Source organism: Elaeis guineensis, chromosome 4, assembly GCF_000442705.2.
Source record: "Elaeis guineensis isolate ETL-2024a chromosome 4, EG11, whole genome shotgun sequence".
NCBI lineage: Eukaryota > Viridiplantae > Streptophyta > Magnoliopsida > Arecales > Arecaceae > Elaeis > Elaeis guineensis.
In genome coordinates this window covers 130,613,654-130,633,571 of record NC_025996.2, presented here as the reverse complement: position 1 = coordinate 130,633,571, position 19,918 = coordinate 130,613,654, and the positions used below count along the sequence as shown (strand labels likewise).

The window sequence follows — 19,918 nt, the reverse complement described above, 5'->3', positions numbered from 1 at the left end:
TTTCCACACAAATCATCATCAAGATCCCTTGATTTCTCCTAGTTCACCAGTGATTCTTCCTTGCTTTAGCTATCGAAAATTAGATTAAAACCCATTAAACGCCAGGTAAATCTCTTCAATCCTTCTCTTTCAATCTTCTATGAGATTTTAAGCTTGAATTTGTGCCAATTTTTTGCTGAAAAATTCTTAAAAAATTTTTTGATTTTCTTGATTCTATTCCACCACCGTTTTGCTCTATTCTCCGACACCATTTGCCACCGCTAGACATCGAAATTGGCTGGCAAGGGGTCACCGAGGACTGCCCCTCTGACCTTAAGGGTCACTGTTAGGGGTGGTTGCCATTCTAGCTCGAGAATATAGAGAGCAAGAGCTCCCTTATTCCGTGAATGAAGAAGAAGAAGACAGAGGATGCGCGGATCCTCTATCCCATGAAGGAAAAAAAAAGAAGAAGAAGAAAAAAGAAATGAAAAGAAAAGAAAAAAGATTTTGCCTCTCTCCTCTCTTTCTCTCCCTAATTTTTCTCTCTCCACTTTCTAATCTTTCTCTCTATTTTCTCTCACTAAGATTTTGAACCTCTAAATTTTCTCTCTCTTCAATATTCTCTCTTTTTTCATGGGATTGGTAAAATTAGAGGTCCATTTTCTATCATTAATTTGATCTTTAGAAATTTGATTCAAAAAACACACCTAATTCTTGGTTTGATCTTAAATGAAATTTTGATTTGAGATTTATTTTTGATTTAGTTATAAATTATAAATAATAAAAAATATAATTTTGAATAATAGGTTTTGAAGAATTTCTTCAATGTTAATCGATCTATTCGTTCAGTATTTTACAGAGGTAAGTAATGAATCATCTTCTTGAGATATTTCATATTTATTTGAAAGTAAATAATTATTCTTTAAAATTATGATTTATGAAATTATGTTTTGAACGAAAAGTGATTCTGAAGTTTTACGATTTATTGATTATATGTATGTTCTGTAGAAATTATAATATGTTATGATACAAAAATATTTTGATATAGATCGAATTTATGCTCTCAGCCTAACTATATTTCAGTGGGCCCCATCAATAGAGATTATACGTTAATAATCAGTGGGCTCTGTTAATGAAGATTATACGTTGGTACTCAATGGATCTTACCAGTGGAGGTTGTACACTGGTATTTAGTGGACCTTGCCAGTAAGAATTATGCACTGGTATTCAGTGGACCTTGCTAATGGAGGTTAAACATTGGTCATAGTTGAGACTGTTGAGTTATGAGTATTTTGTTTCGAATCAAATTTATGATTATATTATATATAAATATTTAAAAAGATTGGATTTGTATTGAATTAGCATGAAATATATTTTTATGTTTATTCATGATATTGTTTATGAATATTATATAATATCTGAAATGCCTAGTTGAGATTTTCGTTATTTATTGGATTTTCAAGCTTATCACCTCTTTTTTTTTTTTACTTTTTAGATCTAGATAATTAAATTATGAACATGGGCATTATTTTTGAAAAAAAAATTTAGAGGCGAGATTTGGCATCATCTGCTTCATTGAACTTAGATTTATTTTTATATTATTTTTAATGAAACTTTATTTGATATAAGATATTTGATTTAGTTATTTGAATTAAAGTTGAATAATAATTATTTAAATTTAATTCTGTTGTGATGCATTGATATTATGATGAGATGCCTTGTATGCTTATGGGGAGAGTTTCCTATGAGTGTGCAGTGGTTGCCATGATCTCTCGACTCATGATCTCAGATTGAGGGTATGACAGATAGAATGTTTCAATATTTATTTTTTTTTTAAGAAATATGAGAGGGTTGCTACAACCATCAGGATTTAATACTTGACTCCTTATACGAGAAGAGGAATGCCAAACCACTAAAATAATATTGGCCGGCAAGTTTGATAGACAACCACAAGGATTCAATACTTGACTCCTTATGTGAGAAGAGAAATGCCAAACCACTGAAATAATATTGGCCGGCAAGTTTGATAGATTTAAATTTATTTTTCTTCATTTATCTAAATTGTGATCATAAAAGTTTTTTTCTAAAAGAATCAGTCAAAATATGCTATTTAAATTTCTTAACTCTATATAAATATCCAAGATCTTGTTGGTTTATAATTGATATAAAACTAAACATATACCGCACAAGCTCTCACATACTCTTTCTATATAAGTGTCGGTATCTTTGCTAAACTAAAGATTCAAATTTAATCAAATTTAAATATTACTATACGATCATGTGTTTATGCTCATCTTAGTTATGTATTAGAAAGATCTTAGATACTAATACAGAGATAATAAATCCAAATAATACTTTTTGATTAACCATTTTAGTATCGTTTTAGGTTGTTATAACCGATATCAATATGGATTTGGCACATGGCTAAAAATCTGCAATTAAGCCTAATTTAAGCACTTAAACTAAATATTAAAATAATGATAAAATAAATTAAAATAATTAAAAGATAGGCTTTCACACACGTGCATCTAGCCTAACCAAGTGGAGCTCGCACTTGCAGTGCATTGAGGCTTGAATGTATACATGAGATGAGTAGCCCACCTATTTAATTGAAGTCCACCATATTGAAGTATTAAATGCAACTCAACTTGCATTTATTTTTGCAATGTGGGAATAAAGTTTATTGCACTAGTTAAAATGTAAATATTTTAATGATCGAAACTTTTCCTGCCAAAAATTTAAAAAGTTAAATAATTAAATATTATCAAATAGTATCCGTATCAGGGTCCCCCCGAAAACGTCCGCTCCCACTAGCTTTTAAAGTGCTTCCTCTTTTTTTGAGAGAGATGGAGATCCACCTTCCTGTACCCTCACCCAAATACGCTTCCAGAAACTTGTGGATTATTGGATAATTACAAGATACAAACCCACAAATGCTCCTGAAACCTTATGGTAATTATGAGATATACTGCCGTGCAATGAGTCTTTGAAATCAATCACCTCTTTCAATCTACCAGAAATGAATTGAGAAAGCAGTCAATCTGGCTTAAATTGTTCTTGTCCAAAGTTATGACTTGCAAGAATAAGATCCAATCCTCATGTAGTCCTTCATACTCTGGCTTTCGAAGAAAATATATACAGTGATTCCGTTTGACCCCAAAGTCAAAGCTCAGCCTATAAGCATGGAAAACAAGAACTTCACGTCCACATGAAACCACTAGAAATCAAAACAAATGCTCCAAAACCGAACCATGACATTTTATGATGATCATGTAGCATTCCTAACAATCACTTTTAAGAAAAATAATCTGAAGATCATAAAATGTCAAAACTGGACCTTTAACTTGGAAGAAAAGACATGAAATTCTATGAACGCTTAGCAGGAAAAACACTGCAGTTTCATATGCAAGTTAGTCAACCTTTGACTGCTCATCAGCAGGCAAACACCAGGACAAGCGTATGACTTGGAAGAAAAGTGCAAAGATAAATTGTCCACTGATGTAAACTGACTCGGGGGCTGTGAAATTTTGGACCTTCTATGTACATTTACCATCATAGTGTCAGAGTCAAAAATATTATGGCATGCCTTTGAAAAAAACAAAAAAAATTCTTTCATGAAAACATGTTCATAAATCATAATCCACTATTATGATCATGCTTCTTGTCTCCACCATCTATACCTATCAATCAAATACAGCCCTGAGATCTTTCTCAGTTTCTTATCAGCAAGCTCAGTTCATTTTGTATGGCGTCAATCCTCTTGTTGCAAAATTGAGTAAGCACTTCTTCATACACAAACAGCATTAACCAGATTGTCCAAATAAATACAAGTGTTCAGCATATCCCAAATTGTCCAAATAACCATTAGCATCCCTGCACGCCAATCTAAAAAGCTTTGCCGGTTCAATTTGTCCACCTGAAGCCCCGAGCTTTCAGAAAATACTTTCAAAGACATCAGATAAGTAGGCTAGTACAAACGAACCAAAAGTTACCAGGATATCTAATATTAACTTTGCCACTGAATAAAATGAGTGAACAAGAATTTTTTAAATGCCATTAACTCGTTCATTCTTCAAGTGTTCAATTAATTTCCATTTTCTCTCTCCAATCTCTCTAAGTGCAGCTGCAAGATCTGGATTGGAATTCTGTTGAAAACATTATCACCACAGCCCATCAACACGTACAAAAAAGGGGAAAAAAGGCTTCCAACACACATCCTGCTGTTTCCATAACTGGAAATGACTTCAGATGTAAATGCTACGGAGGCTGACAAACCATTCACAGATCCAGAACACAAACATCCACTGATTAAAACTTAAAATCTGAGGACTTGAAGAAAAAAAAAAAGAACAGGTCAAAACATGGTTACATTGGATCAAAATAATATCTGACCTTTTATATTCTACCTTGTTCTAAGCTATATGCTGTAATGAAGTCCAATGCCACGAAGACTGTGCATTGGCCCGCACCCCAGTTTGCAAATTGGAGGGCATTCTTAATTATATGCAGAACCCTTTCTAGTGTTGCGTTTTCTAGAAGGCGTACTAGCAGCCTGAAGAGAAGGTGAGGATGGTGCTGCAGGGGAGCTCATGATCTTGGTATCATGATCCGGGATGTAAGGCTGAGATGCTATATGGCTGAGGGCAATCACAACATCACGCATGATAGGACGAACATGGGCCTGCTCCTGGAGACACATTGAGGCGACGACAACCAGCTGGTGGAAAGCACGTGGAGGGTAGCAACCTTGTAGCAATGGATCAGCCAGTTGTCCGAACCTCTTCTTGTCATTGAGAAAAGGACGTGACTGGAATCAAAAGAATGCAATAAGTGAAAAGCAATATAAATCTGCTGAAGTTTTAATGAAAATAAAAATAGAAAGTCAAAATCAAATGTCATAGTGGTGAATTATTAAATTGCATGTGCATTATACGTCATATGTTTTCCATAAAATGATTCTATTATTTTAATATGATTATTTTTTAATAAGGAATAGATGGTCTACATGGATTCATCAGTTCATGAAAACAGAACGGTGACATGCACATTGGGCCTAGATTTGACTTCAAGGTACTTCAGCCAACTTTTCCTTTTGGAACTATCTGTGAACCACATTTTACATTAAAACTATAAAAAGTTTCTAGAAGAACTCGTTATGCTCTTCAAAAAGATCTTATACTTCAAATGAAATCAACATCGTGATTTGGCCTGTCAGGTAATGCAACCCTTAATTCCCCTCCACACACACACAGAGAGATTATATATATACACACACACACACACATACGTATGTATATATATGTATGTATATATGTACGTGTGTATATATATGTATGTGTGTGCGTGTGTGTGTGTGTAAGGGCAAACTTGGATAAGGTCGATCAGATTTGGGCTCAGATCCGATCAGGTCAAAATTGGATAATGGGGGTCCTACATCGATGATCCAAGTCGTTGGATGCGATCTACTACCTCAAAACTATTTGCACATAAAAAATCATATGATTTGAAGACCCCTAGCTTATGCATCAAGTGATCAAAAAATATATCTAATTAAATTTTATTTAGGCTGTCCAATTTTTGACTACTTGATACAAAAGTTAGAAGTCTCCAAATCATATGATTTTTTGTGTGCAAGCAGTTTTAAGGTAGTAGATTACATTCAATGGCTTAGATCATTCATGTAGGACTCCTATTATAAAATTTTGATCTGACTGGATCTGAGTTCAAATCCGACCGATCTGATTCTATCCTAGCTCTCTCTCTCTCTACACACACACACAAACACACACACACATATATATATATATATATGCATGTGTATACACGTGTATACACACACGCGCACACATACACACATATATACATATGTATGTATGTGTGTGTGTGTGTGTATGTATGTATGTGTGTGTGTGTGTGTGTTATATCTATATATGTATATATATATATATAGACACGTATGTGTGTGTGTGTGTGTGTGTGTGTGCGCGTGTGTGTGCGTGTGTGTATACATGTATATCTATATATTTATGTATATACATGTGTGTGTGTATCTATATATACATAGAGAATAGCAATCAAAATGTACAGCACCGGCATACCCATTTCATCAAATTCTTGTCTCCCCCCGTCTTTGTGGAGTCAAATGCTTTTCTCCCAGTGATCAGCTCCAATAGAAGCATGCCAAAGCTATATACATCAGACTTTAAAGTCAGCTTACCACTCATAGCATAATCAGGATCACAGTAACCATATGTTCCCATCACCCTGGTTGAGACATGTGTGTTGTCACCAACAGGTCCAAGTTTAGCGAGTCCAAAATCAGAAAGCTTGGGGTTGAAGTCATTGTCTAATAAAACATTAGCAGCCTTCATGTCACGATAGATAACAGGTGGATTTGCTACATCATGCAAATAGGTGAGTCCTTTTGCAGCACCACAAGCAATTTGTATGCGCGTGTTCCAGTCAAGGGGTTGTTTTCCAGGAGATAAATCTAAAAGTAAGCACTCGCTAGTCAATAAGAAGTACAGAGGTAAAGCTTTGAAAATAAAAGAAAACTACATACCATTGATCAAAAAATCAGAATGTGACACATACTGTCTGATAAATAAACAAAAAAGTGAAATATCGCATTCTACTCTTTAGATGTACAAACAAATAACAATTACATAACGAACTTTATTTCATGTATGCAAATCATGAATCATACAATTAATGGAAAAAGTTTTAAGAAAGGATTTATTTTCTTTAAATATTTGACACACGCTTATGGTACTGTTCATGAAGACAGAGGTTACAGTAAGGATATAAAAGCAACAGCAAGAAGAAGAATTTATGGAAAAGTTGCACAATCCTCCAACTGCAGTAAAACAGTACCCTGGACGTAAGTCGAATAACTAGAACTCTACTTAAATTGCTTTGGTGTAAAATATTTACATATATCATCATGTTAGACTATAGCATGGCTAACTAGTAAGATGCAATGATGGCAGGGTGCTTTGTGAGATCTAAAATTTAGACTTATCAAACAGAAACTGGGTTTCCATGGCTACAAGTCTATATGTTGCATGCAGGTGTTGTTTCATGGGTTTGAAAAATGGAATTATCCAAACTCTTTGACAACAAGTGGGCATTACTTAAGCAGATGCAACACATGTGAAGGAAAGAGTGTGAGATACAACAGAAATACAAGCATTAGGATATGAATACAAACAAAAAATAGTCTAGCGCAAAGCCCTCATCTATGATACTTTTGGATATTAAAATAAAAAATGCTTAAACAAAAATTGAAGTTTAAGATGATATACAAAAAAATAAATTTAATTGTCCTAACTAGTAAAAGATGAAGGATTTATTCATAATGTATTATAGATTAAAGTCTTCATCTAAATTGATTTGATGCCAAAGCTGAAATGCCTACATACCATCTAAAGTCAAGAGGTTGCATTTTCCTTTAGGGTCCGTTTGGTTGGCATGTGTCAAATTACGGGATAATCTGACGATTCATGGGAATCATTTGTCTAGAAAAATGATTACGAAGGAAAATAATTTTTATTACATTTGGTTGATAGAAAAATTACTCAGAAAAATGACATTGAAAAAAGATTACTACGTTTGGCTAAAGGTACTATATAGTAATATGATAAAATTTATAAAAATGCCCTTCAATATAAAATAATTTTTTAATACTAAGATAACATTGTTATCTTCAATTAATTTTTATATAATGACTATAATCATAAAGTCCTTTGCATAATGCCATCTTCATCTTAATTTTTTGGCAAAAGCTCCTCATTGAATGAATTTGGAAAGACATCAGAACAAGTTTAATGATTACATATACAGCTTTATTAGGGGTATTGTTGTCAAGTATGGATTACCACCACTTGAAAGTTTATCAAATACCAACCCTCCTATAGTATTTGTTTTACTTTCTCTCTCCGAAAAATAAACATGGGGCCATCGATTTTTTATCATCTCTCTCTTCTATTTTTCATACCAAATTTCGTAATCTGACATAGGATTCATTTTCCCATGCTAGATTACCCCCAACCAAACGGACCTTTAGGGTCAACTTATCAGGTTTTCAGTAAAAATGGTGAAAACTGCACAAGACAATGTGTGTGTGAGAGAGAGAGAGAGAGAGAGAGAGAGATCTATGAGGGGGGAGATAGAAAGGGAGAGAGTTGAGCTAGAATCCTGATGGTAGGATGGGAATCCAAACCTTGCCAATGCAAGATTCAAGATGGATCATCTAAATGGAAATCCAGAATGCTCATTTTGATCTCCAACATTAAAGATGCTTTAGTGGACAGACTCTCTGAAGCAATTGTTTGCAAAGCCTAAGATCTGACTTCATGATTTAGATTTAAATTCTATGTTAGATCTTAAAATACTATATCAGTGCTGAAAATCAGTAGATAGAAGCGCCAATTGTCCTTCAGAGGCAAATACTAAGGCCATAGTTTGAAAGGAATCAATCAAAGTCATTAAAATCAAACAATAATGAATTTAGTCCAATTCTTTCCCTCCGTTAAAATTTGAAGGCTGGTAGAAAACAAAATATTTGGAAGCCAGAGACCCACATCATCTAGTGGCAGAAATAAATAAGGAAAAGAAAGACTTAAAGGAAGGCCTAATCAAGTAATCTGAACACTCCACCAAAATTCTCAATCTAAATAATTTGAAGGCTGATTCTTGAGGCAATTACGATCACAAGTGGTTTGCATAATTTGATCTTAAATTGGCATAGCATTGCCAGAAGAAGATAGTGCAGTTCTTTCCTAACAACATGCCAAAGCATTTCTTTTATTTGGCTCCAGATGGTAATACAGCTGCATTAACATATTTGGGGGCTCTTGCCAGTAAATTTATTAAAATCCAAAGTACAAATTGAGTTTTATGAAATCCTTGTTAGGTTACTTATTTGTTTTGGGAAATGTAATGTGTCATAAAGCTTTAAAAATGAGTTTTATGAAAAATTAGGGCTCACTTGGTGTTGCTTTTGTTTGCTGTTTCTGTTTTCAAAAGTCCAATAAGAAATTAGACTAAACTGAACAAATGCATCATGAAACCATTTTGATATTTAAATTATCTGAACACACCTCCAGAACTTTTAGCAGCAAATATCTATTGCTTTCAAAAGAAAAAAAAATTTGTAGAGATAAAAGCAAGGAATGCCAAGATTTCCATATAAATGCTATCTCAAACATCAATCTCCGTGTGGTATTTCACTAATTTGTAGGAAAACAAAACCCCAAAAAAATGTAGCAAAAGGATCCCAGTGTGCTCCTTTTTATTTTGACTTGTTATACACAAAATTAGGTTTTGAAATTTTGTTGTTTCCCATGGTATTCACAAACTCGCACGAACATTTTGCTTAGTTGGAGTGAGCATACGGATAAATAAGTATTCCTGGACAATTCTCATTCTAAACATTATCATATTGCTCAATTTTTTGATTCTTCGTTTGTTGTTACAAAGGTTGTTTTTGCATTTATGGGACTCTTATTACGTCTATCCTTTTCCACAGAAATGTATCAGATCTCCAAGGTCAAGTTTGATGAACAAAAAAATATAGGGCTGTTTGCCATACCCAGATAACTTCTATGGGTACTGAAATTTGCCTGCTATGCGAACTAGGGAATATCTGAGAAAAAGGCACTTCATGTAGAAACAACCAGAGTTTATAGAATCTACAATATTATGGGATCTAAATTTTATTTCAGATCAGCAATCATATTCCATAATTAGGAGAAAAAAATAGATTATCATAGGAAAATCCATGTGAGGAACAAATATATTCTCTCGCAAAGTATCCATGACTGCAGTAAGATTTCATGCCCAAAGAAAAGAAAAGAAGATGAGGAGGAAAGAGGAAAAGATAGAAGAAAAGGAATTAGTTCATTTCATTTAACATCAAAATCGAGTTTAAACCATGTCTACTCCTTTTATAGCTAAAGACAAATAGAATACTAAATAGAACTCTAAAATTAACTAGGACTTCTCCAGCCTTTTACCCTTATAAAGAAATAACAAAAAAAATAAAGTGCTCTTAGAATTCCTAAAAATAGCAAAATTCATATTTCTCCAGTACCAACACAGAATGCCATCAAAATCAATTCAAAATACAATCCTAATCATTAAAAAAGTTTCCTAACTCAACCTACACAAAAACTAGGATTTTACAGAATAAATTAGTATGAAAATCATAAGAACATGGAAAATTTCTAACCCACTCTTAAAGATTATATAAGCAGCTGGCAAAAAAAACTCAAAAAATTTAAGATAATCAAAATTGAACATAGTCTTAACCTAAATTACAGCAATTTATCAAACAGAATTTACTTTGTCTTCAGGATAGTGTCAATAACTATAAAGGATGTAGTGTAGCAAACCGCATATTCAGGGATTGGACAATGTTGAGGGTCTGGCAAGACAACAATTTGGTTTTAGCTTGATATCCATGGTGAGGAAAGTGTTCTGCCTTTACCCAACATAGAGCACGGGGACCTGTATCAACAGAAGCGACTCAAGCCTAGAATGTAGAGTCCTACAGCCAGTGGCCTGGTGTCTAAGGCTGTATGGTTGGACTGATGAATTAGTTGGGGCAAAATTGATGCAGGAAGTTACAAGCAATACAAACTTTAGCTCTGTTAGGCTGTTAAAGAAACAAACAATAACATTCAACTTGCTAGAACTTCTCTGCTTATATGAATCAACACTTAAGTCGCACTATAAAGTTGAGATCCTTTAGTAAAATTGATAATGATAGTCAGATGCAATACCACAAGAAGGGAAATGGATTTTTAGGAGTTCAGAATAAGGAATAAATGAATTTTTAGGTTTTCTGGAAATAGGGCATAATAGAGATATTACAGTTTGTAAAAAGATAAATGAGCATACAGTCAGATGTGATACAAAAGTGTTGAGATGGGTTTTATATGTCATTAAAGGGTTTAGTTTAAGGCAAGTATAGAGAGGTGAGAGTAGTATGAAGAAAACCACACGAAGATGGTAGAAGAAGATAAATTGGAGATGCTGCACGGCAAACATCTAAGCGTTAAACGTAAGGTTGAAGGAGTCCCTCCCCCAACTTCAAAGCACTGCATAAAGAAAGATAGCTCTTACCTCATTAGATCTACTAATGCATAACATGAAAGGGTTGAGGCTGGTTTCACCAGCTCTCAAAAAATTGAATTTATTTCTCCTAAGACATGCGATACCCTCGTGGACCCCTGCAAGGGCATTTGTTCTCTTTGAAAAACAGACTAAATGTTTGGTCAAACCAGGATGGTATCATAGCTGTCCAGTTCATGTGCTTTCTAGTGCTCTATGCTTTTTTCCCATGGCACTCTGGTCCCACTGCTTGCAGAAAAGAAAATATTCTATTCAGATTTCCTGGAGGATAGTTATTCTTCCATTGAGCCTTCCTTGCCCAAGCTATAGAATTCTATATAAAGAAATATTTTTCAAAGAAAGACTTGTGAACTTTCTTTAGGAGACTTTTTAGATCTAGAACTCTTTCTAATTAATCTATCATATACTATTATGCGATGCAGATCCCGTGCCTAGAAGACTATGTATGTGCAAGGCCACATTAAAAAAAAAAAAAGCCCTTTCATTTTCTATCATCACTCTTTCTAAAATACCACAATAAAAATAGCAAATATATCACACATAAAAAATAAAAAACATACATATTTATATTTTTATTAATGACCTAGATGATCAATTGCACATGCATGCACATGCCAGACTCTAGTGAAGCATATAATAGCACACTGACAAGGTAGCCTCTATAAGACTTATAGGTCCCTTACAGCTTAAGGAATATGAAAAACAATGGCATCAATAAAGGAAAAGGAAAGAGCCTCCTTGTAGGAAAAAGAAAGAACGTTCTTGTAAGTAACAGCAACTACCAAGACTTAAAACAAAGTTAACTAGTCCTTCGCCAAAGAGAATCACTACCAAAAAGGGGGAAACAAAAAGAAGAAAGTTATAGGTTTTATTTAAGAAATATGGGGCGAGAAAACCTAATGCAACTGCTAAGGCAGATCCAAAAGTGCGAGAAAAACTCTTCCACTTAAAGATCCGGATGAAGTAGGATAACATCGAAGCTATTGTAGATCCTGGAAGCTAAAAGAACCTAATCTATGAAAGTCTGTTCAGAAGCTAAGATCGCAAACCAGGCCTCATCCGCATCATAACCCCATTGGTTGGATTCAAAAGGACATTGAACAAGATCATGAAGCAGTGCACCTATGAACTTGCAACGGCCAGAAGGTATATTGACAATGTGACATGCAAAGTAGGTACCTCAGATGTTCGTGAGGTTATCTTTAGGAGTCCGTGCCTTTGGGATCAAGAAGCAGTCTTCTATAGAAGGCAAAGGACTTATCAATTCATAAAGGATGGGAAGAAACTTATGATCAATGCTTCCAAAACACAAGAAAACATAGAACTTGTGATTGTTGCCCAAGCGAAGCGACTTATGAATGACTGCAATAAGTTAGTGTTGGTGATGATACGTAAATTGATACCCTATATAAGAGGACAATCTCTCATCCTCGGTTCCACCAATCGATCGACCAAGACCGAAATAGTAGTGGAGTCATCATTGCGGTCGTCAATGAGAAAGGATGGCAAGAAGCGGTCCTACCACAGCCACAGGACCTAAATGTGAAAGTGGGACACCAAGATCTAAGAGCAAAAAAGACCAAGGTCAAGAACCGGTGCTACCAACTCTACATGATCCATGGATGGAGCAAGAAAGGCAAGTGGACTGTGTTGACAAGAGAAAGACCACAAAAACCAGGCTCGGAAGGATTAAGTCTTTTTTATAATTCAGCCACGAGACAGTGAAGCCGGCATTCCCCCACATCTAATTGTGATTTAGCGGGAGCTAATTCCCTTAATAGAGAAAAGCTTTGACTAGGCATATATCCCAATCTAGATGGTATTAGATGACGGTTGAAGACAAAATCAATGCAAAAGTCGAGATCTATTGCCAATAGAATTTTAATTTTTTCATGATCATTTCCACTAATCATGTTTATTTTGGAAAAACTGTCCGTTTTCAACTAGAAGAAGAATTTGACTTTAATTGTACAAGGGTCGATCTTACTACTATAAAGGGAAACTGTATAACTCAATTTATTTTTCACTAATGAAAGAAAAGGAGATTGGAGACCTAAACCCTACTTTTCCCAAATGTTCTATTTTTTCTAAATTTTCTTAAGAGATTCAAGTTTAGCAGGTTAAGGAAATTACTTTCTTCTCTTGGATTGGATCGAAAACTAAGTTCAAGTCCTAAAATTTTCTTTTTACTTGAAATTTTAGTTTGGAGCTAATAAAACCTTCGAGCAAATTTAACTAATATTGTGCAAAATATTGACCAATAGTTTGAGTTTATAGGATTGTAATGCTACAACTAGCACGTTATTGGACATCCATCGACGAAAATGTAGGCATAGAAAGCCCAAGATTTGGGACAGATGCTAGACCAAAGCACAGAGCTCCACATTGGAAATGAAGGGAAGTTCCATAATTTTATGCATGTAAATAAAGGATCATCAACCAGTGATGACAAGCTTTTATTTTTGTTTCATTATTATTCTTTGTTAGGTAAATCATGAGATGTGGATAGATCAATATACCTTTTATTATCCCTTTATTTTAAGTAATTTGGCAAGCATTAATGAAGAAAGGTGCCCACAAGCATTATATTTGTTGAGAACAGGTGTGCTTGGGTGGTAACAAATCTCTAAGCATGGTTATGGTAGGACAAGACAAGAGTGCTGATCAACACAATTAGCTTTGTTGTCCTTGACCAGACCAACACACGCACCAATGACTACATCAAGCATGCAATGCTATTTGGTTTAGAATGTTAAGCAATAGAAAGAATCCATGCCACCAACATGAATGGTAATAAACTTGCGAAGGATAGACTATAAAAAGAAAGAGTGTATTATGGGAGGCACGTCATGTTGATTGAGGACAAACTATTGATTGAAATGGTAGGAAATAGACAACACACCCAAAAAAAAAAAAAAAAAAAGCCAATTAGATGAACTAATGTTGAACCTATTGAGATTGTATGATCTACAATGTGGATCTAAGAAGGCCCCATGAGAAAACATACTTGAGTTCACGTTGAGAAAGTTACCTATATGAGGTGAAGCACTTAATTAATATGGATGGAACTTGCAAGGGCTTGCAAAAGCTTTTAGTTACATCAAAGACAGCTCTTAAAGAATGATGTATAAATAAGGGCAAGTGACCTGACCCTTATAATTAAGAAGATTTGCTGGTTATGGTTGTCATTTCAAAATCCTTACAAGAAGGATGAATATTCCAAGGCCTCTCTTCATCTACATTAAAGTCCTAAAAAATACTTGGCTTTATTATTGGAATTGGGAGGGTCACATCCAAAAAGAAAACACAAGTGGAATTTGTTCTCAAAGGTTATCTAAATTATAAAGTAAAGCTGTAGGCCCAGGATCAACCGGATTAGTGTATTTCATAACCAGGGGAGCTTGAGAAATGGATATTATAGGTGATTGAACGATTTAATATTTCTTTATTTCAGATCACTTATCAGTGCATAAAGTGATGCTGATGAGAAACTATATACAATAATCCTAGATTATATTTCTTTAATGGGTAGCCTCAAAGGATTCACCCAAAATTTCTCTCTAGGAGAAACATGATGGGTGGGTAGGCAGCTCACTTTGGACCAACCTATGACCTCATTTCTAACCATGAATGAGAGGTCCTTTGGTCAGGAAGGCCACGTAGTGAATGTGAACTAAATAGCAATACGAGGTCGCATGCTCTTAGTCTCAAATAGAAAAGCATGTTATTTCCATAGTCCTCTGCTCGTATGCTCCATAGCAGCCAAAACATACTCTATCAATTATGTTTTGTTAGCGTTATTTGTTCAGAAATGAAAGGCAATCCAAACATAAAATATCTTTGATTGTGAGGAAAATATCAAACAAACCAAGACACATTTTCAGACCATTTCTTGGTAACTATAATCCGCCACAATCACTGCATTTCCACAATCACTACCTTGTAAGAAAGTAGACAATTACTACTGTCAATCAAAAGGGTGGACTAAGGAATTTTATGGACATATGAGCAAGTATTGCAAGAGTGCTACATGGATTTTAATGAAATTCATATAAGATGAGTTTTGAAAATCATCTAGGCCTACTATCAGGACTCATGGATTAAATAAAACTCCACACCTTCCTACTCTAAGCAAAAAAAGAAATAAAATTCCACTACTAATCTTTTATATGGTTCAAAATGCCAGGAATTAACCCACAGAATCCGAACTTGGTTGAAGCACTACGTAAAATTGTAAATAGTTAAAAATTTGAGGCATCAACAATGCTTGCACCAGGCTTGACTCAATTTGCACCTTAACAACCTGGCTAGAAGTGAATCATTGTTGACATCAACTGTGAATCATCAAAAATGGAGGAAGATAAGAACAAACAGCTGTTACCTTTTAACTTATTGATGTGTAAGATTTGTCTACTTGCCCACATACCTTTTGCTTCTACAAAAAAAGTTCAATAGGCATGGTAAAATACTCATGCATCGTGATTATATTTGGAAAAAAAGAAACTATAAGATTTCCTCGGGACAAAGATTGCCTTCGTAAGCCTCCTAACAAGTATCCGCTAATGGTCAAAAGAGGATCTAGAAAGCAAGAGATCGTTCTTCAATGAAGCTTGTTGGGTTTTCGTGGTTCCACACCTCATCTTATTGAAGTAGTTTAAAAAGTGTCATTAATATGTGAACCGTAAGTGGAAACATATTGGAGGCTTAGTGCAAGGTCCAAAAGCTACAATCAAATCTTGTAGCCAAAATATGTCAATTTTGCCGATATCAAACTAAAATTGACCCCCCAAAACTCTATTTCAATTAGTCTAGCTTCAGCCCAAACACCAATATTATGGATAAGGATATGGGAATCAGATTCAGACACCTGTCCAAGTGTCCAACTAGGACAAAGAGAAAAAGGAGACAAGGATAAATTAAAAAAAATGATTAAACTACAATTTATTTTTAATTTATTTGTATAAAAGAAAAAAATTAGAAGATATTTTTGGTCAAGGTCTCTCACTATATTTTTTTTTACAATATCATAAAAAAAGGATATTTTGCATAGTTATTTAAATATATACCCCACAACCATTCTCTGAAAAAGAAAAGAGGTAACCTCATACATTATTATGGCATGTTGAACTCATTAACAAAAGTCAAATTATCCACATATTTATAGAAACAAGAAAAAAAAGATAATCATCTAAGCATCTAACATGTATATGATTCAGATGCATATCCAATATGCAATCTTGGAGCCAAACATGGGTGCCCATGTAACATAGCCAAACAAGCATATATAGTAACGATAACAACCTTATTTGGCTGTTGTTTATCCTGGTTTTGAGTGCTCACAAGGTGCTAATTGAGTCCGAAGAAAGCATCTTTGCAAGATTAAATTGGGATTTGGGAGTTTATAGTAAATTAGAAAGTACATTGTTCTAAATTGCTAGAGTTGTAGGGAAACAAGTTTTCAAAAATAATTTATGTAAATTACTTTTTGAAAATAAGTAAAATATTATAAACTTTGCTTAGGTCTCTTATGTTAATTCTGCTAGAATGAATTTGAATGGTGGACACGATTCTTACCAGAAAAGCACATCAATACCTTAAATAGTGTCTAATCTATTTTTCAGACTTTTGCTTGCTTTTCTTTGATAAAATCTAAACAATATTGTAGACTCTGTCCTAATAATGTTTAGCGGTTTCTTAGGTGGTTTGTCATACCATAAAACTATATATAATATGTCTAGGACATCCAAACAATACAAAATACTCCATACTGATATCTAATATACTTGTTTTATTTTTTTAATCGTATAATGACTTTTTTTTATTTTTCTTTTTTATATCTTTATTTGAAAATTCACTGAAGGAGTTGCGAGGCAAAACAGTTTTGCTAATTATACTGCTTAAGCAGTAGATATGAAGAAGTGCAAATTCTAGTATATTTTCCATTTAAAAATTCTACAGCTCTGAGCATTTCTTTATCCTTTATTGATCTCCTCCTTCAAAGGTTGCCCTTTGTCTTGTCAGTCATCTCACTATTATATTCTATTATCTTTGAGTACATCTAGCTTCAAAGAGCACATAGAAACAAGAATATACAATAGAGGTCTCACCACAAACATTGAATTTATCGACCAACGGAAATGAGTTGATAAGAGGTGGAAAGAGCAATGCAATCTAACAGTTCTGAAACAATAGCAGTCTAAATAGACAATGGTCGAGCAGAATTTTACAAAAAAAAATAATAATAAAAATAAAAATCAAGGTAATATATGCATATACAGGAAAACCCATCAATGGAGAATTAGAAAACAAACACATAGAGATGGATCTGGAGAGCTTTCAGCTAAGAAAGCCTACCAAATAGGTGATCTTCCAAGCTACCCAGTGGCATGTATTCATAAACCAACAGCCTCTGATCTCCCTCAGCGCAGTATCCAATCAAGCTCACAAGATTCTCATGCCGCAGCGTGATCAGCATGAGAATTTCCACTAAGAATTCTTTGCTCCCCTGGAGCCCATCGCGATTGAGCTGTTTGATGGCCACCACCTGTTCATCAAAATCCAGTTTTTGATTCATAGATTACAAAAAGAAGATACCTTTCCAGCAAAAAAAAAAAAAAAAAGAAAAGGTAATCAAATAGAACTCACCTGGCCAGAATGGATCCGCCCTTTGAAGACCTTTCCAAAACCCCCCTCGCCAATCAAATTGGTCGTCTTGAAATTCTGAGTGGCAATCGCAAGATCTCGGAATGCGAAGCTCCGGGCACTGCTCTGAGATGCCTTCTTCCCGCTCCCTGCCCAAGAACAAAAAAAATCCAAAAAAATCGGAATAAAATAGCAATAAAGTAATCGGATGGTGGAATTCCATAATACCCGAAGTGCCCACAACGACAGCATTAGATCTGGAGCCCGTACTGTCATCGATCCTCCTGCTGATCTCCCTCCTGCGATAGCTGAAACAAGGAAAACAGCCCATCTACGGCTTCAATCCTAAATCCAACTGAAAGATTCCAGCTCCAACACTATCTCCTCCCTCGCAATCGAACCCTAACCCTAATCATCTATATCGCCCTCACTCCCCCAGCTCTCTGCATCACAACACGAGCAACCCGAAGAGCAAAATCCCATCGCCCCCCCGCCCAACACTTCTCATCCCCTCAGATCCAAACAAAAGATCACTTTTTTATAACAACGCAGACACTCCAAATGCTAACAACAAAAGATTAGAAAAGAACAAAAAAATAATCCCACAAAGAGTCCATGCTAAATTCGCTCAATAAAAAAAAACCCTATCCACCACCTGTGAAGAAGAATCTGAATACGGCTCGAGAGTACAAGATCCGAGAGAATTCCAAGAGAGAGAACCACAACAGAGACAGAAAGAATTCGGAATCCTTTACAGCAAAGGCGGCAGCTTTAATACCCGAAGCAGAGGGAAAGAATAGGGTAGGGTTTTAACTGTTCTTTCATTTTTCCTACTTCATCAATATCGGATGTTGCTGTTTATAGGAGAAACAAGAAATCCCCTTCTGCATTGCCTCTGCCTTCTCTCTTCAATCATCGATGGCTTCCCTTCCTCGCTCCAACACGGAGAGCAGTGAAGAAGAGGAAGCGAAAAGAGAAAGGGACTTGCCGTAGTTTTTCGCCTGGTCTGCTTCTTCGTCGTCGTCTCTCTTCTTCGTACATCGCTTTCTCTCCCGCCGGTGAGATTTTTTTTTTTCCTTCTTCTATTTTTACCTTGCACTCTCTCATCACGCACTTTGTCAGGGGGGGCCTTCGCGCATGGCGAGCATTAATGAAGCTATATAATGGAAGGGCCCTCCTTGGTCTTTTTTTTTTTTCCACATCCTCGTCCATCTCCTTTTTATTATTATTATTATTATTATTATTATTATTATTATTATTATTATTATTATTATTATTATTATTATTATTATTATTATTATTATTTATTATTATTATTATTATTATTATTATTATTATTATTATAATATAGATACATTTTTTTTATTTACATTAATTTTACTTACATCCTCTCAAATTTAAAATATCTCAATCTAATATTTTAAATTATCAAAATATATCAATATATCTCTTCCATCCAACTCTATTAATGGAATACTTTCACGTGAACTTTACATGATATATTATTTTTTAAAATAATAAAATTATCTTTGATTTTAATTAAAAAAAATTATATAGACATCCACTCAAGTTTATCTTAATTTTACTTACACCCCTCCGACGTCTTTCTCTACAAAATCCGACCGACGACGGTCGAAAATCAGCCAATCAACAGGCCACCGTCATCTCCTTGACATGAGTCGAGGACGATGGGGGGCGGCTGTCACAGGCGAGGGGCCAGGGAGGATGGGGCTACGCAGGATAGGGGCTCAGTGGTGTCAATGGCGGTGTGGTGGTGAGGAGAAGAGGAGAAGAGAAGGAGAGAAAGAGGATGCTATCGTGGGGTCGGAAGGGGCTGTTGCAGGCCCAAGGGCAGAGAGTCAGGGGGGAATGGGGAGCGGTTCACACCAGGGCCAGATGATGGTGGAGGGGGGTGGGGGTTTCATGAGGGACGAGGGAGGGCGAAGGGGGTGGGGGGCAGTTCACGCTGGGGTCAGAGGAGGGTGGAGTGGGGGTGGGGGTTTTGCAAGGGGTGAGGGTTTTGCGAGGGCCGAGGGAGGGGCGGAAGGGGGGATGGGGGTTTCATGAGGGCCAGGAGAGGGCGGAGGATCACGTCAGGGCTGGAGGAGGGGGGTTTCGAGGGCAGAGGGGTCACGCCGGGGTTGGAGGAGGGGGTGGGAGG

At 35.5% G+C, this 19,918-nt stretch overlaps 1 protein-coding gene across 1 annotated transcript; it reads right to left on the bottom strand.

Moving 5' to 3' along the window:
* Positions 1–4,262: 4,262 nt before the first annotated feature.
* LOC105042662 (probable serine/threonine-protein kinase PBL21) lies at positions 4,263–18,882 on the bottom strand. The gene is made up of 5 exons (XM_019850174.3): positions 17,986–18,882; positions 17,761–17,906; positions 17,470–17,659; positions 6,078–6,469; positions 4,263–4,786 (listed from the first exon to the last, which is right to left on the bottom strand). The coding sequence occupies exons 1-5, from the start codon at positions 18,086–18,088 to the stop codon at positions 4,475–4,477; spliced, it is 1,143 nt and encodes a 380-aa protein (XP_019705733.1). The 5' UTR covers positions 18,089–18,882; the 3' UTR covers positions 4,263–4,474.
* Positions 18,883–19,918: the final 1,036 nt, after the last annotated feature.

Excerpts from the sequence above, each read along its gene's own strand:
- LOC105042662 (XM_019850174.3), bottom strand. The coding sequence starts at position 18,088 with ATGGGCTGTTTTCCTTGTTTCAGCTATCGCAGGAGGGAGATCAGCAGG. Across the intron at positions 6,470-17,469 it reads CTTGGAAGATCACCTATTTG|ATTTATCTCCTGGAAAACAA; the intron begins GTAGGCTTTCTT and ends GCTTACTTTTAG. Across the intron at positions 4,787-6,077 it reads ACAAGAATTTGATGAAATGG|TCACGTCCTTTTCTCAATGA; the intron begins GTATGCCGGTGC and ends TTTTGATTCCAG.